The sequence below is a fragment of the Trifolium pratense genome, linkage group LG3 (assembly GCF_020283565.1).
Source record: "Trifolium pratense cultivar HEN17-A07 linkage group LG3, ARS_RC_1.1, whole genome shotgun sequence".
NCBI lineage: Eukaryota > Viridiplantae > Streptophyta > Magnoliopsida > Fabales > Fabaceae > Trifolium > Trifolium pratense.
In genome coordinates, this window is record NC_060061.1 from 37,105,375 (window position 1) to 37,128,349 (window position 22,975).

At 35.2% G+C, this 22,975-nt stretch overlaps 1 protein-coding gene and 1 pseudogene across 2 annotated transcripts in view; both read left to right on the top strand.

Moving 5' to 3' along the window:
- Positions 1-661: 661 nt before the first annotated feature.
- LOC123915040 lies at positions 662-1,316 on the top strand (annotated as a pseudogene).
- A 925-nt stretch (positions 1,317-2,241) lies between these two features.
- LOC123918720 (protein SABRE) overlaps positions 2,242-22,975 on the top strand; it is a 29,972-nt gene continuing 9,238 nt past the window's right edge. Inside the window, exons 1-14 of one of the 2 annotated variants that reach the window (XM_045970848.1) lie at positions 2,242-2,726; positions 4,387-4,498; positions 4,911-5,171; positions 5,446-5,711; positions 6,377-6,599; positions 8,320-8,490; positions 8,595-8,672; positions 10,735-10,986; positions 11,453-13,540; positions 16,467-18,312; positions 18,539-18,633; positions 20,516-20,872; positions 21,058-21,176; positions 22,525-22,774. In XM_045970848.1, coding sequence (XP_045826804.1) covers positions 2,656-2,726; positions 4,387-4,498; positions 4,911-5,171; positions 5,446-5,711; positions 6,377-6,599; positions 8,320-8,490; positions 8,595-8,672; positions 10,735-10,986; positions 11,453-13,540; positions 16,467-18,312; positions 18,539-18,633; positions 20,516-20,872; positions 21,058-21,176; positions 22,525-22,774 — 6,189 coding nt within the window. In that variant the 5' untranslated portion in view covers positions 2,242-2,655. Of the gene's footprint in view, positions 2,727-4,386; positions 4,499-4,910; positions 5,172-5,445; positions 5,712-6,376; positions 6,600-7,953; positions 8,081-8,319; positions 8,491-8,594; positions 8,673-10,734; positions 10,987-11,452; positions 13,541-16,466; positions 18,313-18,538; positions 18,634-20,515; positions 20,873-21,057; positions 21,177-22,524; positions 22,775-22,975 lie in introns of those variants that run through there. The other variant, XM_045970849.1, reaches the window with a different exon arrangement.

The following is a 22,975-nucleotide window of genomic DNA, read 5'->3' on the forward strand; positions in this document are numbered from 1 at the left end:
CGAGCCGGCCCCTTTGACAGCTCTACAAGAAACCCAATAGCTATATGTATTTTGAAATATTTTTTATGAAAATACTAAAGATTTTGCCATTTGATTATTAAATATTTTTATATTGAAAATAATTATACATTTTTTATGAAAATATAAAGATTGAATAATTTTTATAAATAAATATGATAACTAATCACACTATTTAAAAAAAAAGCCTCTAGCCAAAAAAAAATTGAATAATTTTCATAAACAAATATAATGATTCATCTATTAGTCATTTGATATTAAAAAAGTAAAAAAAAAAAATCATTAATCATTTGGATAACACACTATCCAACCAATAAATTAGTGGGTTTATACAAAAAATGGGTGATTAATTTTAATAATGACAAAAATTACACTGTTTTTCAAGAAAATGTAATAGTTGAGTTATTTTTATGAAAAAAATATAAAGATTCGACATTTATATATTTAACATAAAAAAATAAAAAAATAATTTGGGTAACCCACTACCCAACCCAATCCAACCTGGAAATTAGTGGATTTACCCAACCCGGCCCAATGTTATAACATGTGGTTATTTTGCTAGACCCAATCCGGAGTACCCTATGTGGTTCGGGTTTTGGGCAAACCTAATTCAATCCGGCCCACGTACACCCCTGGCGCCATCATGTCATCTCCACCGACACTCCCCGTTTCCACTTCTCAAACAACCATAAACATCGGCGGCGACGATGGAGGAGGAGGTGTTTCCTCCCAATCTCAACCTCCGATCGCAACTCCCACTTTCTGCGCATTCGTCTCCCGAATCTCCTCCTCCCTCTGTCAAGCCTTCTCACAGCGCCGTCCATGGTACGAACTCGTCGACCGTTCCTCAATTTCATGGCCTGAAAATCTCTTCGAAGCATATACTCGGATCCACAAGAATTTCACATACTTTCGTGTCAATTACCTAACCCTAATCGTTTTCGCTCTCGCAATTTCTCTCATCACACCCATTTTCGTTGCTTGTTCTTCTTGGACTCCTTGCATCGTGGTCGTTTCTGTATCTCTTCTGTCCTTCCGATCAACCTGTTGTTCTCTTTGGCCGAACCTTCGCCGATCGTGAAACCCTAGGGATCCTTTCTTTGCTTACGATCTTCGTCATTTTCATCACAAGTGTTGGATCGTTGTTGATTTATGCTCTTATGGTTGGATTGACGATCGCTTGTGCGCATGGTGCGTTTCGTGTTACGGAGGATATGTTTCCTGATGATCAAGAAGTGACTAGTTCGGGATTTCTGTCGTTCCTAGGCGGTGTTGCGTCTTCGGCCGGTGCGGTGTAATTGGTGAGATTTGTGATCTGGTGGAGTTTTCTACTATGAGGTTGGTTTAACCTGTTTTGTTGTATTATGGTGAAATTGAAATTGTTGCAGATTATTTTTTGGATCCAAAGCAAATTGCAATTCTCAGATCACGAATTCACGATCATGCAATTTTCAAACAGTCCATTCCTCAAGAACGCGATCCTCATAAGCGATTCTGAAATCACTTACATTTGCTTAAACTTTGTAATAAAAAAAAATTGTGTAATTTCATCTAAATTTTTAAAAAATTGTGTAATTTTATCTATTTTTTGGTGTCTCTAATTATACTTTTAGACACATAAATAAGTGAGACACCTTTTATATAACATATTATATTTCGTTGGTAATTTATCTTAAAGAAATATTCATATAAATAACGATACATGGAGATTAGCCAAAGTAATTAGTTGAATGAGAATCTAATAAATACTCATCGAGTCCTATATTTTGGGACAAAAATATTAATTATTTTTGTAAACGTCAAACAACTGCAAGTGATGGGATCGAAGTAAATCACCATTTATTCATTTGAAATGTATTCATAATAATGCATTTAAGCTAGTGATGATTTATTCTACAAATTATTTCATCAAACCTATAATGAATGACATATTTGACCAACTCACACAAATTAAGAAAAATATAAAATTGTCAAAAAAAAAAAAAAAGAAAAATTTAAAATTGAATGAAAGAAAGATTTTTTACTAAATAAATAAATTATCCTTTACCATATATTGTTGTAATCACCATTACTACTAGTACTATGTGAGAGCGACAAAAATAGTATTAATAAAAAGGTAAAATTAAAAAAAATCTATTAATATTGGCTTGAAAATAAAAAAGATCATTCATTGGAGACAACAGGTTAGTAGTACAATTTACTCCTCTCAATGGGTTTTTGGCTGCGCTGGGTATTGTAATAAAAAAAAGGACTAGTAGAGAAAGAAACAGTGAATGAGAGTGTCGCAGCACGTTTCCCGAAATCAAAGCTGTACCCACCCGCCCGCGTGACACGAGATATACCTGTATCATATATCTTCTATTCTATCGTGCTAACACAAACAAACACTACACACTTTCTTGAATCGAATCGGATCGGATCTGGTATCATAATCAAATCAAATCAAATAAAATATAAACAAACACGATCGAACACTTCCGATCATCACGCTTCAAAATCAAATTCCCTTTTCCATTTCTAGGGTTCTTATTCCTATGGACTTACGCGGCAGAACCTTCTTCGTCTTTCTTCGACGAGACTACTATTGAAAATCAATTTCCCATAATTCTCCGCTTAGTCAGTCACTACTCACAACAAATGGCTGCTTCTCCCGTCAATTTCCTCTTCGGTTTCTTGTTACTTTCCATTGCATTATGGCTACTTTTCATGTAAGTAGTTCTCAATTAATTAACTATAGGTTAAATTCAATTTACAATTCTTGTACCATATGTTTAGGTAGGTTGAAATTAATCAATTGGAATTTTGGAAATAGTTACTCATGTGTACTGAATACAGTTGAGTTGGTTGAGAGTAAGGGGTTAGTTACGTAATCAGATCATAGTTAGAATTCTTGTAGCATATGTTTAGGTTTGAATCAATTGGTCACTTATGTGTATCTACTGAATACACTTGATTGAGAGTAAGGGACAGAGCAATCAGTTAGTTACGTAGTATTCATAATGCTTGTTTATCTAGTTTTCTTCTTGCGACTCAAAACTTTGGAGAACTCTAGAGGACATATAGAATTTCATTTTTCCTACAAAATTGCGTTATTCAGTGCTGTCTCTGAAACAGTTGAAAGTGTATGTTCCAATTGCAACGTGGTTATTAATAACATTAAACTAGACTAGATAGAGTACATCTTTATCGGGTACATTAAACAGAAAAGTAGCCGCTTGATAAATTATTTACATGCTATGATCTCAACTCAATGGTTCGACATTCATTTGTTACCACCCCTTTCCTCATTGAAAGCTTTCAACCACGAGCGAGTAAAGCTTCATCGGTCTATTCTTCTCACTAACTAGCAGAGGTTTAGGACTCACTTTATCAAGTGCACTCATGTAGTTTAATGTGAACAAATAGTGAGATGGGACTCAACGGGTACCTTAGAATTGATTATGATCGCATATTTTGTTACCAATATCTAATATTCCAATATCTTTTGAAAATTAGGATATTTGGGAAGTATGGAAATTATGTTCCATAGTAAGTTCATCTCAAGAGTGGATCTGAGGTTTTAGGCTTAACTCAAACCCATAAAACCGACTTTTTTTTTTTGAAACAGCCAATGCTAGTAATTAGTTTTTGCTGTGGGTGGGAGTCGAACCCCTGACCTCCGTATCACTCCACTCACCAACTCATCCACCCCAGCCACCAAGCCATCCTTATAACTCCCTATAAAACCCAAAGGTTGTAAAAAAGAGGGACCAAAGTCCAGATTTAGAAATTGGGGGGTCTAAAAGTTAATTTTGAGGAAAACAGGGGGACCAAAAGTGCATTTAAGCATAAATTGTATATACACCAGAATGAGAGTGATCTAGAGACTCTGTACGTGTGAGACTGCTTGTTGCAGACGACTTAAAGGAATTGATTAGCACTACCACCACTCATATCAATAAGGCGCATATCCCTTTTAGGAGTCCAGAATATAAGAACTACATAGTTAAGCATGTTTGACTTGAAAAATTTGTGGGATGAGTGACCTGGAAACTTTTTAGGACATGTGTGAGTGAGGAAAAAGCGATTGAAAAAGACTTGTGCTGGTTTTTGGGCACACTAATTGATCCCGCAAGCACTGAGCTTTTTTGTAGGACGTTTGAGATGAAAAAACCCCAAAGTTTTTTGCTCAAATTATATTACATTAATGATATTTTGTAGAGTTCCCATTTTTTTTTTCCATGGTTCAATTGATGATATAGTAACATGCAATGGTTTATGATTAAATTTACGGTATTATTATGCTACCATTTCTTTGTTATTTTCCCTATAAACAATTTGTCTATAAACTTTGTAACATCTCGGTTTTGATTATGCTTCTTTTTACAGATTTGCCTCTAGATTATTGGCTTGGATTTTGAGTTGGATTTTGGGAGCATCTGTTGGATTTCGTGTTGGTGGATGGAAATGTTTAAGGGACGTGGTAGTGAAGTTTAAAAAGGTTTTTCTTTGCTTTTAATCACTAACATTTCATTGTTGGAATTTTGAAGCATTGGAGAGCTTTACAATATTCATTTTATTAGACCATAGTTTGACAGTGTAAAAGGCACTCATTACGAGGGGTTTTGTTGTTATAAATCCTGTAAAATTGAATGAAGAATTGTTACTTCTCTCACAATTTGTGCTAGTTTCCTCTTAAATAATTTTTCATATCAATTTTTCTCTCAGCCTCTGAAATATGTAGACAACTTCCTTCGGCCGATCGTTGTCCTTTATTCAGATGCACTCTTGATCCTAGTTAAAAAACTATATTTTTATTCTATAAGGTGTCATGTTTATCTCTGCTATCAGATACCGGACTAGTTTCTTTATGGGCTAGTGACATTATTTCTGTTGATTTACAACTTGTACAGGGTGCTGTTGAATCTGTATCTGTTGGTGAAATTAAGCTCAGCTTACGCCAGTCGCTGGTCAAACTTGGTGTGGGCTTTATATCTCGGGATCCAAAGCTGCAAGTGTTAATCTGTGACTTAGAAGTTGTGATGAGGCCTTCAAATAAAAGCCCAAGGAAGATGACAACTAGAAAATCCCGTGCTTCAGGAAGAGGGAAGTGGATGATTGTAGGCAATATTGCAAGATATTTGTCAGTTTGTGTGACTGATCTGGTTCTGAAGGTATGTCCAATTGCATTGTTCTGCTTGTATGGTCAAATTGGGTCTGACTTCATTTTCATGTATTGTGGTGGTTGTAGCAGAATTTGTTGAAAAACAATTTTAGATCATCAAATTTAAAGATTACATCCTTTAGTGAATAAAATGAAGTTTTACGCACTGTCTACTACTTTTAGCTTTAAGCTAAATTGTATTATATATTGTTTTCTTTTGTTGTTTCTATTTGGACTTTATTATAATATTTTTGTTCATTAAGAATCTCTCCCGAACATTGCAGACACCAAAATATACTGTTGAAATCAAGGAATTGAATGTGGATATATCTAAAGATGGTGGATCTAAGTCAAGTTTGTTAGTTAGATTACAAATATTACCTATTCTTGTTCACATTGGTGAGCCACAGATTAGTTGTGAGCAGTTATCTAATTTAAGTGGCGGAGGATGCAGTTCTACGTGCCAGGCATCCATTGCTGCTATAGAAAGGTCTTCTGCTCCTTTTTTCTGTGAAAAGTTCTCGGTCTCTTGTGAATTTGGCCATGATAGGTATATTCCTTCTTTCCATTCATTTTTTTAATATTAACACGCACTTGTTAGAATGCTGGTTGGAGTAGAGAAAAAGATAGTGTATAAGATGATCTAGAGTATGTTTGGATTTCAGTTTGGAAGGGTTCAAACATAAGTTTTAGTAAATTCAAAATGAAATCTAAACAGTAGGCTATCCGGGGTATATTGACTATTATAGTTGGAAAATGCCAGTATTTTCTTGGAGAAACTAAAGCAAAAATGAGATTCTAAATATTTTAATTTTATGTTGTCTCCTTAACATGGCGACCATACCCACATGACCCATGTCCATACATGGGTACATTATTACTAGTTTAATATGAGAATATACTGCAACAGTTAGTTCTGCACTAAATTGATAGAAACAAACACTTAGTTTGACAAATATTGCACGATGTAGTGAATATCTTATAATGCCATATCAACTATCGGCTTCTATTGGTTTGGTTCACAATTTTATTGGGTTGCATCATATGCACTGAAGAAATTTTCAACCACCCTATAAGATGTCAAATGGAACTTCCTTTTTAATCTACAGCCATTATTGGTTATCTATTTGTTTGGCTTGCCAGCTTGGATAGTCTTATTCTCACTATTTTGTATTGCCGCCAGGTTAATTCTGTCTTTTTTCTTTTTGGACACAGGGAAGTGGGTATAGTTAGCAAGAATTTGGACATTTCCAGTGGAGAGGTCACGTTGAATTTAAACGAGGAGTTGCTTTTGAAAAGCAAGAGTTCATCAGAGTCTTCTTCTAACTCTGACAGTGTTATAAGGTCACAAGCTGATTCTTTAAGCTCTAAAAAACCATCAAAGAAGCAGCAAACCCTTGCAGCCGTCTCCAAGTACAGTTCTATGTTTCCTGAAAAGGTTGGAAATTAACACATATGCCCAGTTTTTAATTACCACACACACACACACACACACACATATTTAATTACTAAGAGAGAAAGAGAAAACAAGTAGAGAGAGAGAGAGGATTGGAAATCTGCTCCAACAATAGAAAATGTTAATACAAAAGAAACACAGCAAGTACATCAACCCAATAGTTGAAGTTTATTTTACTTCAATAATGTTATCTATTGGATTTTTTTTGGGTACATAATGTAATGTCTTCTATTGAATTTAAAACTAGCTGAAACTATTTTTCTGTTATTTGTTTTTTATTTTGAAGCGTCAATTCATTTTGACCGGATATGAAAAGATTATTGCTATCGAATATATATTATTATCGCTACCACAAGCATTATATATTTATATTTTTCTTGAATCTATTAGTGCGTACAGCAGTACTGTAAATGCAATAGTCTAGATGGTCTCAAGCTGTTAGTGCAGCTGGTAGTATTTATCATCTAGTAATGTAGTAAGGAAAATATAGAGACAGTCAGTCTTCCTCAAATATCAAGGTTTAGGCTATAGGTGAAGGATCATTAAAAAAAAAGGTTATAGGGGGAGGCTACAATGGAGCCACATTATGGACGGTTCACCGTGGACCATATATTTGATCATTAGATATATTATTATTTTCAGAATGATTCAAATTTAATTTTTTTAATTACAGATAGACTCTTAGGGTTCTCATATAAATATTGTTATATAATTTTTTCAGGCTCCTCTTCCTCGAATCACTTTTCTAGAGTCTAGACCATTGCACCACAAGAAACAAATTATCTTCTCCCCCAGGGGTCTTCAAAACAACTTACTGCATCTCCCCCACTTTTCTATCTCTGCAAACACACCACATTGGTGCAAACCAAAACCCTTGCCCCGATGTCATCCATCAACCACCTCCTTGAAACCATTACCACAGTCACCCATTCTCTCTCAACCATTTATATCCTTCCCTTTTCTCTTGGTTCCCAGAAACCCTTGACAACTCCAAAATAGTTATTCCATAGCTCTCGTTTACATCGTTGTTCACAATAAAATCTCTTCATCTTCTATCAGGTACTGCAGTGACTGAATATTCCAGTTACACACAACATTGGGAATGCACAAGCTTATGCTGGCCTTCTTGTGCAGCAAAGTGCCGAGCACACCGAGTTCTCGGCTATTAAGAAAATGCATTATAGAATCAGTTTATCCTTCTGGTGGGTTTTGTGGTGTAATGGTGTGTCTTTGTGCAGCTTTTCCCCAACTTTATGCTCTTTATGTAGTGCTTCGGTTATGGGTTTCCTTGTTGTGGATAGGTCTAGTTTTTCAAGCCACTTTCATTTTCTTTTTCAGAAATTTGAAGGGTAGAGAAACTGCATAAGTTACGATCTTGTTGCTTCAAAGTCTTGATTCTGTTACGGTTTATGACCGCTGGACACTAGAATTTGGCTTTTGGGCAAAATATGGTTCCTTCACTTGTAAGTCTCTCGGAGTATGTGTTCGGGTCCTTGGTGACTTTTGGTTTCCTTTGAGTAAATTATTTTGGAAATCTTGGGTCCATTGAAATTCAAAGTCTTTATCCACTTCATGTTGCTTAATTTGATAACATTTGTGGTTATATTCATTCACTGGTTTTATTTAATCAAACATAGCGTTCAAAATCATTGGTTTTTAAAATTGTTTTAATGTCAACTGTTTAGCATTTTGTTATTGATAGGTCAACTTCAATCTACCAAAGTTGGATGTGAATTTTGTGCATCATGAACATGGTCTTTCTATTGAAAACAACATCACAGGTATCCAATTGAAAAGCACCAAATCTCGATCCACTGAGGATGTTGGGGAGAGTACACGCCTTGATTTTCAACTGGAGTTTAGTGAAATTCATGTACGAGTTTGACTGTTAATTTTGGTGAAGCTCTTGTAATATGATTTCTATTTTCATTTGTTTTGTTTCTTCCTGACAAAATTTCTGCCTTATTGATATTACAGCTTCTTAGAGGAGCTGGTTCTTCCATCCTTGAGATATTGAAGTTGGATTTGGTTTCTTTTGTGTATATCCCAGTACAGGTAAATTATTTACAATCATAGTAGCCTTTGCAGTCAAGATTCAGAAGGAAAGGGATAGAAAACTGGAAAGTGTAAAATGGATTTTGAACCAGATTTTTCATTATTTGAACAAGTGTTAGGGTACCTATTTATACAAACTATACAACACAGTCCGTTACTGACATCTGTCAGTAACCACTTATAACATAATGAGAGGTGATACAGTGTTCAACAGAAAACCAGTACAACAGAATTAGTTACTGGCGCTGCCAGTAACTGTCTTTAACAATAAGGTGATACAGTGCTGCACACTTTGCAGCCTTATCATATACACTAACATTGCGTCACTGTAAACTGGTTTTCCTTTTGCATCACTGTGAACTGGTATTCCTCTGTCTTTACTTTGCCTAGTTAAATTTACCCAAAATTAAGTCATAAAATTGCAAACATAAAAAAATTTACTTTTATGAAAAGAATATTTATTGTAAAGCTAACATGGTGGTGAAGTGTTTTATCCTCAATAATTACCACCTGAGAATTTTTTGTGGCTACACAATAGATGGTTTTATTCTTGAAATTATCGTGCAAAGCCACATAATTTGGGGAAAGTATTTCTGCTGAAAGTTATTTTCGAGAATCCCACAGTTGATAGTGGTACACATGAATATTGGTTATAATTTAAATGGGAGGAACCCTCACCCCATGAGCTAGCTTTTGGTGTTGAGTTGGTCCCAAACCCGAATTCTAATATTTATCTATAAATTGCAAATTGAAAATGCTCGGATCATAAGAAGCTGAAATCGTTGCCATATATATATATATGTATGTATTTATGTTTGTGTGTTGTCGGAGTTAGGGAGTTTGCCCATGCACTTTACAGAAAGCAGTTGCTTCTTTTTAATTAAAAAAAGCAGATATGAATAGAATTGGATATATAATTGAAGGATGACATGATAAGATACCCTAACATAATGCTTCCATTGTACTAGACCCGCAATTGACCCTGATATTCTAACAGAAAGATTGGAAATAAGGATGAAAGTTATAAACAGTTCCATTTATTCTGTTTTTACTGTTGGCCTATCATAACATGATAGGTGGATTAAAACTGCCACATACAGCACAGACGTTACACTCCGTTAAATTGTTTTTCTCTTTTTTATTAACTAACGTTTCATTATCAATATTCAGTAACTCTGCAACCGCCCACCAGCCTATCACCATAGCAGTAAACTGGTAGTGCTCATGGAAGAAAACGGTTCCAAACACAATGCTCATAATAAAATTGAAATATTATTTAATTCAATTTTTTTAAATCAATAAGCCAATCATTATCTTCTCCTCCACCTTCCTTGTCCTCGTATTCTTGGCCTTGATAGCAGCAGTTTCATTTGGATTTTGTAATGCTTGATGATAGGTTAATAGTATACATGCGATGTATGAAACGAGCAACCATACAAACACGCCCAAATTCATGCTCGACATGGGCACTTGTGGTTGCAGGAAAAAGGAAACACATTTTGGTGCTATGTGCGATACGGTGGAGCATCAAACGGATCAGACAATATGCAGTATCGGCAAAATGGAGTTTGTGTTGACGATGCCGGCTTCCGGTAGTTCCATCACTGGGAACTTGGCACTTACGAGTTCATCGCTGTGGTTGTGGTTGAATGCGCTATGAAAACAGAGGTACTGATAAAACGGAAAGGAGATGACGGAGATATTACGGCGTTAACTTGTTTTAAATGGGTTTAAAATAATTAATCCATGCGTCAAATTTTGGTTGGATAACAGTAAAAACAGCATATGCAGAACTGGGTATCAGTATTACCCTGTAAATGATAAATACAAGGAGGTTTAAAAAAGGAATGATGGTACCATAATAAAAACAGAAGTTTCAAGAAAGTTGGAACTTATTTCTTTTGGATACACAGGAATCTGAAATTTGAAATTCTCATTTTTATTTTGCATTTCTCATATTTTGTATGTGTGTGTATTTTCAAAAGGAGCTTGTAAATCCCTTTCTGTATTTGATGTGGGAACTTATTATTTTTATTATTGTTATTGGATTCTTCTGTATCAGCCAATTTCACCTGTTAGAGCTGAAACTGAAATCAAGCTAGGCGGCACTCAGTGCAACATTATAATGAACAGGCTAAAGCCTTTGCTTCTCCTTCGTTTCTCAAAGAAGAAAAAAATGGTACTTATAGAAGAAACTTCTGTTGCGGTAAAGCCACAATCAACTGATGGCAAGATCATCATGTGGACATGCAATGTCTCAGCTCCTGAGATGACAATAGTGCTCTTCGATATGGTTGGTTCACCCGTGTATCATGTAAGTATTGTGCTTATTTGTTTCTTCATTATTGTATAAGTTGCTAATAAAGTGTTAGAATGTTGAAACATTTCTAGGGAAAATGTTTCCAGTGGTTGCTAAAACACTGTAATGCATGGTTAGTATTAGTAATGTCTAATGTGATTTTGTTGTTTGGGATATTCAGGCATCTTAGCTCCTTTTTTTGTACAAGATTTAGTAAAACGAAGTGAAACTATACTAACATCATTCTAATTGTGCTAACAACATTACTAATTACAGATTTATATTGTTACACAATTTATTGGAGGTTTATTTTGTACGTTTGAAATTGAAATTCCTTTCATTTAATTTATTATACATCGAATATCGATAATACCCGAGTTCTATTTTTTAAAGGTAGTTATCCTTGTTTTACATTTTTTGTTTTCCTTTAAATTAGCTCTGCGAAGAAACTGACACCGGTTTTATTGCTTTCCAATTCTAGGGATGTTCACAATCATCACATCTGTTTGCAAACAACATTTCAAATACCGGGACTACAGTACATGTTGAACTTGGAGAGTTAAATCTTCACTTGGCTGATGAATATCAAGAGTTCTTAAAAGAAAGTGTTTTTGGCGTGGAATCAAATTGTGGCTCCATTATGCACATTGCAAAGGTTAGCTTAGATTGGGGGAAAAAGGACATGGAATCGTCTGAAGAGGATGGTCCTAGGCTTGGTTTATCTGTTGATGTGACTGGAATGGGAGTTTATCTTACTTTCAAGCGAATAGCGTCACTCATATCAACGGCCATATCATTCCAAGCTCTATTAAAAACCCTATCTGCTTCAAAAAAAAAATTGACTCAGAGCCAAGGACGTTTAACAAAACCTTCTGGGAAGGGAACTCAGATTTTGAACTTTAATCTTGAGAGGTGTTCTGTATATGTTTGGGGTGAGACAGGGTGTGATAATGCAATTGTTCCAGACCCCAAGCGTGTTAATTATGGTTCACAAGGTGGTAGAGTTGTAATAGATGTATCAGCAGATGGTACTGCACGCAATGCCCACATAATGCCCAATATTTCCAATGAATACAAGAAGCTCAAGTACTCTGTCTCGCTTGAAATTTTTCAATTCAATTTGTGCATGAACAAAGAGAAACAGTCCACACAGATTGAACTCGAAAGAGCCAGATCTGTCTATCAAGAGTATATGGAGGAAAACCGTCCAGTAACAAAGGTGGCATTGCTTGATATGCAAAATGCTAAATTTGTACGGCGATCAGGTGGCCTAAAACAGATTGCTGTGTGTTCTCTTTTCAGTGCTACTGACATCACTCTTAGGTGGGAGCCTGATGTACATCTATCACTAATTGAACTTGTACTGCAACTGAAGTTACTAGTACATAATAGCAAGCTTGAGCACATGGGAGATGCATCTCATGGAAGAGATTCTAATGGGAAACAAGAAGCTACCTCTGAACCAGGGCATCTTGAAAAGCAGAAGCAGAAAGAATCAATATTTGCTGTTGATGTAGAAATGTTAAGTATTTCGGCTGGGCTAGGAGATGGAGTTGAGGGTATGGTTCAGGTGCAGTCAATTTTCTCTGAAAATGCTCGTATTGGAATGCTCCTTGAAGGACTTATGCTTAGTTTCAACGGGGCCAGGATCTTCAAGAGTAGTCGAATGCAAATTTCAAGAATTCCCAGTGTCTCTGATAGTGCATCTGATGGCAAAGGGCATACGGTCACAACATGGGATTGGGTAATCCAAGGTCTTGATGTTCACATTTGCATGCCATACAGATTGCAATTGCGTGCCATTGATGATGTCATTGAGAATATGTTACGAGGTTTGAAGCTCATAATTGCTTCAAAGACAAATTTGATTTTTCCTTTGAAGAAAGACAGCTCCAAAGTTAAGAAACCTAGTTCTGTACAATTTGGATGCCTAAAATTGTTCATACGCAAGTTAACCGCTGATATTGAAGAGGAACCAATTCAGGGATGGCTTGATGAACACTATCAGTTACTAAAAAAGGAGGCTGGTGAGTTAGCTATCCGGTTGAACTTTCTAGATGAATTAATATCGAAGGCAAAGCATGGTCCCAAATCTACAGACACCGTTAGTTCTTCTCAAGAAGGAAAAATTTCTTTTAACAATATTGAGGTTGATGTAAAAGATTCTTCTTCCGTTGAGTCCATAAGAGAAGAAATTTATAAAAGATCATTCCGATCGTATTACAAGGCATGCCAGAATCTAGTGTTATCTGAAGGGTCAGGTGCTTGTAGAGAAGATTTCCAGGCTGGTTTCAAACCCAGTACTTCGAGGACTTCTCTTCTTTCTATATCTGCATCAGATTTAGATGTAACCTTGAAAAGAATTGATGGTGGAGATGCTGGGATGATTGAGGTTCTGAAAAAGCTTGATCCTGTTTGTCTTGAAAATGACATACCATTTTCCCGGCTGTATGGGGCAAATATCTTCCTAAATACGGGCTCTCTTGTGGTCCAACTTCGGAATTACACATATCCTCTTTTCTCCGGAAGTTCTGGTAAATGTGAAGGTCATCTTGTGTTGGCTCAGCAGGTAATATTAAGAGAACCTCATTGTCTCCCTTCCTTCTATAGGCACTTTTTTTAACTTAATTGTTGATTAATTTCTGTTATTATACACGGAATCATGGGCTTGGAGTGATGCAGTAAATGCTAACTGTTACGAGAAAAGATAGTAAATTCAAGGATAAAATACCTGATTATCATACTTGACCCTCTTTGGGATAAAGTTTCGATAGAGAAGACAGTGGGAAGTTCATGAGCAAAGGATAAGATAACCTCCTAAAAAATCTACAAAATATTAAAACTAGGAAACTCTCTTCACGGAGCAGAGATTTTTCCTTTCACTCTGTATATTCCTGAGCGCCAAAAAGAAGCTAACAACAAAATAAATAGCCTTGAAAATTCTCGCATTTCTCTGTTAAGTGTGCCATACAAGAAATTAATTAACTCTGGACAAATCCAGAAGTTTCTTATTTGTATGAACTTTGAATGGGTATCTCATTACATTCACATCATCTTTAAAATCTAAATACTTGTTTTTAGGGTTAAATATGTTTTTAGTTCCTATAAAATATAAAAAATATTTAAAATGAAAAATTTAAGAATAATATTAATTTTAAAGTGTAAAATAAAAAATAATAAAGGTATTTTTTTTAAAATAAAACTTTAAATATGTATGTAATTTCGTAATAGGGTTAATTTTTTTGTTTTATATAATTTAAATTTAAATAAACTCGAAGTGGTCAAATAAATTTCAAATTTAATAAAATATACACTTTATGAATAAAAAAAATATTGATATTACAAATTATTAAATTATAATAGGATGATTCTGTCATTTTATATGATCTTCAAAATCCATTGTCTTAGAATTATGGGTTGGGCCTAACCAGCGTTGTGTTAGTACGGTACGGAATACATGATTTTTAGAAAAAAAAGAAGGTATTAGTACGTTGGAAGCCCCTAATATGGACCCAAAACATAAGGGTCCAGTGGTGGACCTCATTAAATTACCACCTATAGCTTGTATATGAATATGTTAACCGGTTTTTTTAATTACTGAAGCTATTGGTTTTATGGCTTTCCCTTCATTTATTTCCTTTACATTCATACTCAGAAAACATGAGTTCCATCGAAATGATTTTTTGTGTACAGTTCAAACAAAAAGCATATCCACTATCCAAATAGACACATTTCAAACAAACAATGAATTTCTTCTGTTCTCCTTTTGTTTAATTTAATTTTTATTTTAATTTTGTTATAGAAAAATATCAAATAACACACACAATGCCTTTTTGTTTAAAGGATAACTGATCAAGTATCAGATCCAAGTAATCGTCGGTCAAGAAAATGATGAGAACAACTATAATTAGAGAGATAAACAACTTGGAAACCAAGTTCAGGTGCAGTGTAAGAAACAATTGAATATATGAGTAGCTCCTGCACTTTTGTACTGACACAAGATCGTGTTCTTCCGAATTGCCACGTACATGCTCCCTATTTCTTCAGTTTAACACAAAAAATGATTTGTTGGAAACCAACAATGGTACCCATATTGTTTTTTAGAAGAGAATGAATTGCAGATTGGTTTTGTTAGTGATTTGTGTTGCGGTAGTGTTGGGTTTTTACCCAACAGGTAGAAGAGAGACTAAAAAAAATTTAAACCCAAAATACGAAATTTATGTTAAGGTTATTGTTATTGGCTGTAGCCAGTCATATTACGAGGTCCACTGTTGGTCCTTCATTTTTCGGTCCATATTAGGAGTTTCCTTGGTACGTTAATATAAAATATTAGAAAAATTATTTTTTTAAGTGAATTACTATCATCATGCTTTGAGGATTTACTTTTTTTTGTCCGCTGTTTCCACTAAAATGTAATAAAAAATCAAAATATTTTAAGAGATGTTCTAACCGCCAATACGTTTTTGCTGCATCTACCATCCCAAATCAACCAAATAAAAATGGGTACGGTCAGTGCGTACCATACAAGTACCGTAGGCATACCCGGTAGATGTACTTCACCATTTTAGGAGTACCCTGGCTTCAGAGGGCCTAACTAATCCCTACAAAACAGTGGCTTGTAAGATGAGGATTGCCACTTCTTAGAAATACATGTTTAGGCCATCTCATATCCGATGTGTGACTCTTAACATTTTAAAATAAAAAATATTAAAATATGAAAGTTATATAAATTAAAAATTATTTAATAGATTAAGTGTCTTACTAACATTGCCCTTAATTAAGGAATAAAGTGCCCTAGGGGCACGTGTTAGCATTTGCCATAAATTAAATGTAATTTTGTCATGAAGGTAACTTTGTCGTTTTAGTATAATGTATATCATATAATTATTTGGCCAATCTCAAGCATATAACGCTATTTAGTTTGTTGGTGGTTATAAAAAACAGGATAGGATAAACTTTATCCTATCCTTATCCAAGTCTCTTATCCTATTTCTCCCTATCATATGCTGGCCATTAAACTAGACATAAGTTTTAGATGCAGTTGAATACTTTTATGTGCTATTTAATATTTTGGTTGTGAATTTTTCCTATGACTCTTAAAATAGAATTAGGATTTGGTTTGTTCTATAGAGATGGTGAAAGTAGGGAAAGAACAATTTATAAATGCGTAGGTTCGTATATTGTTCAGTAGTAAGACAGTTTTAGGTGAGTTGCTGTAGGCAACAGTATAATTGTTGGAACCATTTGAACTATCAAAGATAACCGCTTCATTAAATAGGCAGAGAAGCAAGTTACCAGTGAAAATTCTGGTAATTATCTCAGATAGTTCGGTTGTTTTAGATAAGTCATATTATCTAATTACTACTTTATATATGTACATGATTGTATATTTCCTGTTACTAATACTGATTTTTTTACCCTTTTGGAGGATTTAGCTGCATTTTATGCTGCAGTATTTCTGTTTCTTTGTCTTATTATTTATTTATTTCGACTAGGCAACTAGCTTTCAACCTCAAATTTATCAAGATGTCTATGTTGGGAGATGGAGAAAGGTTCGCATGCTACGATCGGCTAGTGGTACTACTCCACCTATAAAGACATATTTGGATTTGCCAATGCATTTCGAGAAAGGTGAGGTGTCATTTGGGGTGGGTTATGAACCAGCTTTTGCTGATGTTAGTTATGCTTTCACCGTAGCACTTCGGAGGGCTAATTTAAGTGTTAGGAATCCTGGTCCACTTATTCAGCCACCAAAAAAGGAGCGGAGTTTACCATGGTGGGATGACATGAGAAATTACATCCATGGAAAAGTTTCCTTACTGTTCTCAGAATCAAGATGGAATATTTTGGCAACTACAGATCCATATGAAAAGGTTGACAAACTTCAAATTGTAAGCAGCTGTATGGAAATTCACCAGTCCGACGGTCGTGTTTTTGTTTCTGCCAGTGATTTTAAGTTTTTATTAAGTAGTTTGGAGAGTTTGGCAAACCGATGTGGTTTTAAAATTCCAACAGGAGTCTCTGGTGCATTTTTGGAAGCCCCTATCTTTACTCTTGAAGTTACAATGGACTGGGAATGTGAATCTGGAGATCCCATGAATCATTATTTATTTGCACTACCAGTTGAGGGAAAACCTCGCGACAAAGTATTTGATCCCTTTAGATCGACTTCTCTTTCTCTCCGATGGAACTTCTCTCTTAGACCCTTTCCTCTTTCATTAGAAAAAAATTCTCCACCTTCCTTTTCTAGGGATAATACTGAAGGGGGGGCTACTGTATTTGATCCTCCTCATGTGTCTCAAAATGTTTCACGTGTGTCCCCTACATTTAACTTTGGAGCTCATGATCTAGCATGGATATTACGATTCTGGAGCTTGAACTACAATCCTCCACATAAGCTGCGGAGCTTCTCTCGTTGGCGGCGTTTTGGAGTTTCGAGAGGTGCCAGGTCAGGCAATCTTTCACTAGATAAAGTGATGACTGAATTCATGCTTCGTCTAGATGCCACCCCAGCCTGTATAAAGAACATGCCTTTAGATGACGATGATCCAGCCAAAGGACTGACTTTCACAATGACAAAACTGAAGTATGAACTGTGTTATAGTAGGGGCAAGCAAAAATATACTTTTGAAAGCAAACGTGATATTCTTGATCTTGTTTACCAGGGTCTTGACCTTCATATGCTCAAAGCTTTCCTAAATAAGGAAGCCTGTGCTAGTGTTGCTAAAGTAGTCAACACGATACTGAAAAGTTCACAATCTGTATCCATGGACAAAATCACCTCTGACAAAGGTTACCTGACAGAGAAAAATCGTGATGATGGTTTTTTATTGTCCTCTAATTACTTCACTATCAGAAGACAATCCTCAAAGGCTGATCCTGCTAGGTTACTTGCGTGGCAAGAAGCAGGAAGAAGAAATATTGAGATGACATATGTACGGTCTGAGTTTGAAAATGGCAGTGAAACTGATGAGCACATACGGTCTGACCCAAGTGATGATGATGGTTACAATGTGGTAATAGCTGACGGTTGTCAGCGTGTGTTTGTCTGTGGTCTTAAGCTTTTGTGGACCATCGAAAACAGAGATGCTGTTTGGGCCTGGGTTGGTGGCCTATCCAAAGCCTTTGAGCCTCCAAAGCCTTCTCCATCTCGGCAGTATGCACAGAGGAAATTACTTGAGGAAAATAAAAGGCATAATGAAGCGGATTTAGGTCAAGATGATGGTTCAAAATGTCCTCCCACTGGTAAAATTTCTAAGCCTCCCTCTTCTCATCAAGCAGGTACTTCTGGGTCAACTTCATCTCCGTCAAATTCAGTTAAGGCAGACACCATGCTATCTGGTATGTCTTATATGCTTCATGAACTTTAATTAGCTGCTATGAATTTGGATATGCAAATTAGATTGGAGACCAGTAACAAACAATAAATAGATAGTTAAATATACCATCTGTTGCTACAAATAGTATTATTGCTTGCAAGATTTTTTTAATTTTTTTTTTATGAAGCATGAAATATTTTCACTTAGTTTTGTTCCCACTTTGTTTCCTCTTTTTGGTGCATTGGCAGCTAAGATGGAGAACATAGATGATTCAGACGGGACTCCACACTTCATGGTGAATGTCATTGAGCCGCAATTTAATCTTCACTCAGAGGATGCAAATGTAAGTTTGCAAAATGTGGACACTTAAAGAAGCAGGCAACTTTTGGGTTTTTGTTTTGCCTTCAATTTTGTTTTTGATTATCATTTTATTATCTGGATTATCAATCAATTTACTTGGCACCTTGTCTTGTTTTGAACATATAAATATGCTTTGCTCCTAGCAGTGGCAAAGTCTGCATAGCTTTGATCAACTGGCCCGCATTTTCTCCAAGTCTGCAGTGGGCCAGCTTGATTCAAGTTTAGTCCCCCTTTTCCTCCCTCTTCCATTTTTAGACTTAACTGGAGTAAGTAGATGAAATTAGTAACTTTAATTTGTTTGTTTTTGCTTCCATAATATGCAATTTTCATGTGTTTTTTGTGTAGTCTTTATTTGTTGAAACAAATGAGGTCAACGACCCAAAACTAAGCAAAGCATCTTTGACTAAAGAATCCTATTGAAAGAAGTTGGACATATCTGAGAAAACTTGGATGACAAGCTGGGACTTTTATGATATGGCATGACATGAATAGAATCATCTTGAGAGACTAAACACAATATTTTTATCATAATTTATTCATTCTAAGAGCACAAATATAATGGGGGTTTGGGCAGAAGATGTCATAGACACAACTGTTATGTTATTTTTGAAAGTGCTATTTGACATAAATGCATCTGATCTATTAAATAAGTCAAAAATAGTAAAATACAAAGGGATATGAATGCCCTATTGCTGTGATTACATCGTGTCTTTTCTGTTTCTTCTCTACTACTTTGTTACTAGGAAAATAAGGAAGGAGATAAGATAACAAAGAGAGAGATTTATCTTGTTTGGTTAGCAAAGAAATATGAGAGAAGAAAATGTGGGACCCACCATTTTATAATCCTTGCTGAACAGCGACAAATGTGAGGGAGACAAACCTCATTTTTTTTCTTATTTCATTTATGTCTTTAACTTTTGTGTTTTCACATTTCACTGCTCTGTATCATGGCTGCCACTCCTTTTTTAACAATGCTTGATTGCACTTTGGTTCATCGACCAAACAAATATGTAGTTATGAATCAATCAAATAAAAATAGATGAAAAGTAAAATAGAGTAGAGAATGATGGGGAGGGATTTTGGAAGGTCTGGAGAGGGAGATCTTGGAAGGAGGTGGCTTGAATGTGAATAGTGGTTGATAAATGTCGTAAAATGTGTTGTGAGTGTTGTGATTTATTGGTAAGTGAGTATGTCAGGTGTTATTTCAGTTCTGTTATTGTCTTTTACAAAACAATACCATTTGTGCAGATAAAAATAAAATAAAAACCATTTGTCTCCTCACTTTTCTATCCAATCAAACAAAGGGAGAGAGAAGATAACCCTTATTTTTCTTTTCTCTGTTTTCTCTATCTAATACCAAAATATACAAAAATCTCCTCTTTCTCGCCACGTTCCATTTAAACAAAGTGTGCCTCTTCATGATGGAGAATATTACGCGCAGTCAAGAAATTCTATTAGTAATAAAATAGAAATTTATAACAGTACCAAAAGATGGAGGATAAGACCAGAAAATGAAAACAAAGACATAGAAGCAAAGGGCCTAAGCCTATTTAGTTATTGAAAAAGGTTTATATTTCCATTTCCGTTTTTCGCTTTTAAGTACAAAATTGTAACCTTGTTTTCATTTTGTTTCCTGTACAAATATTTGAAAGCAGGAAATAATGTGAAAAGTGGTAGTTTTGTTGTATAAAAAGTAATTATTTACCTGTGAATTTGCAAACATAAAGTGCCATAATTGTCGGTGATTGTTATTTCTTTTACCTCATTGCTGCTTTGTTTCTTTGTTTGATAATATTTTTTCATTTAATGAAACTGTAGACACCATTCATGGTTTTAAAATAACCTCACTTTTTTCTTACAAACAGGGTAGATTTCTGCTTGCTGCTGTAAGTGGCCGTGTTTTGGCTCGGTCGTTTCATTCAGTCCTTCATGTTGGTTATGAGATGATTGAGAAAGCTTTTGGTGCTACGGATGTACATATTAATGAATACCAACCTGAAATGACATGGAAAAGAATGGAGTTCTCTGTTATGTTGGAGCACGTACAGGCTCATGTTGCACCAACAGATGTTGATCCTGGAGCTGGATTGCAGTGGCTTCCAAAAATTCTCAGAAGCTCTCCAAAAGTAATGCGTACAGGTGCTCTTCTCGAGAGAGTTTTTATGCCTTGTGATATGTATTTTAGGTATACAAGGCACAAAGGTGGCACTCCAGAACTGAAAGTGAGCTATTTTATACCTATGTTGCTAATATATAAATGAGTATTTTTTCCTATGTGCATATATTCCAATATATAAAAATCTTAGAAGAGTTTGTTTCTCTAGTTTGTAAATGTCATTTCTCATCATGGCTATCAATACTCTGTTTCGAATGTTTCACTTTAGTTTAAAAAAGAGTTCTACTGCAGGTGAAACCCTTGAAGGAGCTCACATTCAGTTCTCGTAATATAACGGCAACAATGACATCTCGTCAGTTTCAGGTCATGCTGGATGTGTTGACCAATCTTCTCTTTGCACGCCTTCCAAAGTAATGACCGGCCCACTATCTCTTAGCGCTCATTCTAAGTTAATTTTAACTTTTTTTAATTTACCTATTTCAAACACTAGTATCCTGCAACTCACTCCACTCCTAATCACAATGTTATTTATCTTACTGTTCATATATATATAAACTTTTAGAATTTTGTGTTGGGCTTAATTCAATCTTACAAAACTGGCTTGTAAGGTGAAGATTGTCTTTACTTATAAACCCATATCTAGGCCATCTCTCATCCAATATGGGACTCTTAGCACACCCCCTCACACCCAAAACTATTGGGCTTGATGCGTAGATATAAATGGTGGGTGGTCCGATAGCAGAAACATCATGTGGCCCAATGAATCTTGGAGAGGCTCTGATACCATCTTAGAATTAGGGTTGAGCCTCACTCAACCCTATATAACCGGCTTGTAAGGTGTTGATTACCCCACTTATAAACATATCTTCAGACCATCTGTCATCCAATGTTGGAGTCTGAACATAAATGTATCAATTCATTTTAATGTTTACAACATTAATTAGTAATTACTCTTTCAAATTTGATGAGTTAATCTATGTCTGATTGTTATTAGAAAAGGTGTACTGCGGCATAAATGACTAGTTGACTACATAATCTAGGATCCCTATTGACTTCTTTCACAAGGTTCAGATCCCAGAGATTTCATTTCTGACAGATTTTTCAGCTGTTACTTTATTTTGATAGAACAATATGCTGTTATGTAGTGTTAAGAGTCCCACATCGGTTGCGAGATGGCCTGAATATATGTTTATAAGTGAGGGAAATCCTCACCTTACAAACTGGTTTTGTAAGGTTGAGTTAGACCCAACTTTCAATTCTTAGATGTAGGTACAGTTATTTGGCCAAGTGAAGCCTCACATAAGCATATAGCTCCATTTATTATCGATTTTTAACCTTTTTTAATGCAGATACTGACTTGAAATAGTGGTTAGATGTTTATCCATGCTTGACTATTCTTCTTTTTAGATCTACAGTACTCTTTTATTAATTGTGTGAAAATAATTGTGTCAACTTGATATGTGTTGTTTTTAGATTTAATGCTTAAATAGTTTATATTTATTTAATTAAATGCTTGAATATCATGCTCTTTTTATTTTCAAGCATTATAGTTAACAACACGATATTAAATCTAAAAAGACATATCAAGTTCATGGTTGATACACAAAGTGCAAGATTTATATTCACAGATAGACTTTATAAAGTTAGTTAACTTGATTTGATCTTTTTTTTTCCTTTCAAGTAACTTACACAAAACCCAACATAGTCTCTGATATATGACAAGTTCTTTAAATTAAATGTGCATTCTACTCAACTCAGGCCTCGGAAAAGTAGCCTGTCCTTTCCTGCCGAAGATGATGATGATGTTGAAGAAGAAGCAGATGAGGTGGTTCCTGATGGTATTGAAGAGGTGGAACTTGCAAAAATCAACCTTGAAAAAAGAGAGAGGGAACAAAAGTTGCTTCTTGATGATATTCGAAAATTGTCTCTTTGGTGTGATCCTTCTGGAGATGTACATCCTGAAAAGGAAAGTGACTTGTGGATGATAACTGGTGGTAGATCTATCCTGGTATGAAATGAACCTGGTTAACAATCTTCTAATTGATTTGAAAGTCTTGTTCAAATTATAGTTTCTTGTTCTTAAATCTTCTAGCTCTTAAATATCTTAAAAAATAAATCGGATATGGACCATGCTTGGTGATATTTTTATGCCTGTGGTACTTTACACATGCATCCAATAATATACCAGCACATCATGTATTGTGTTTAA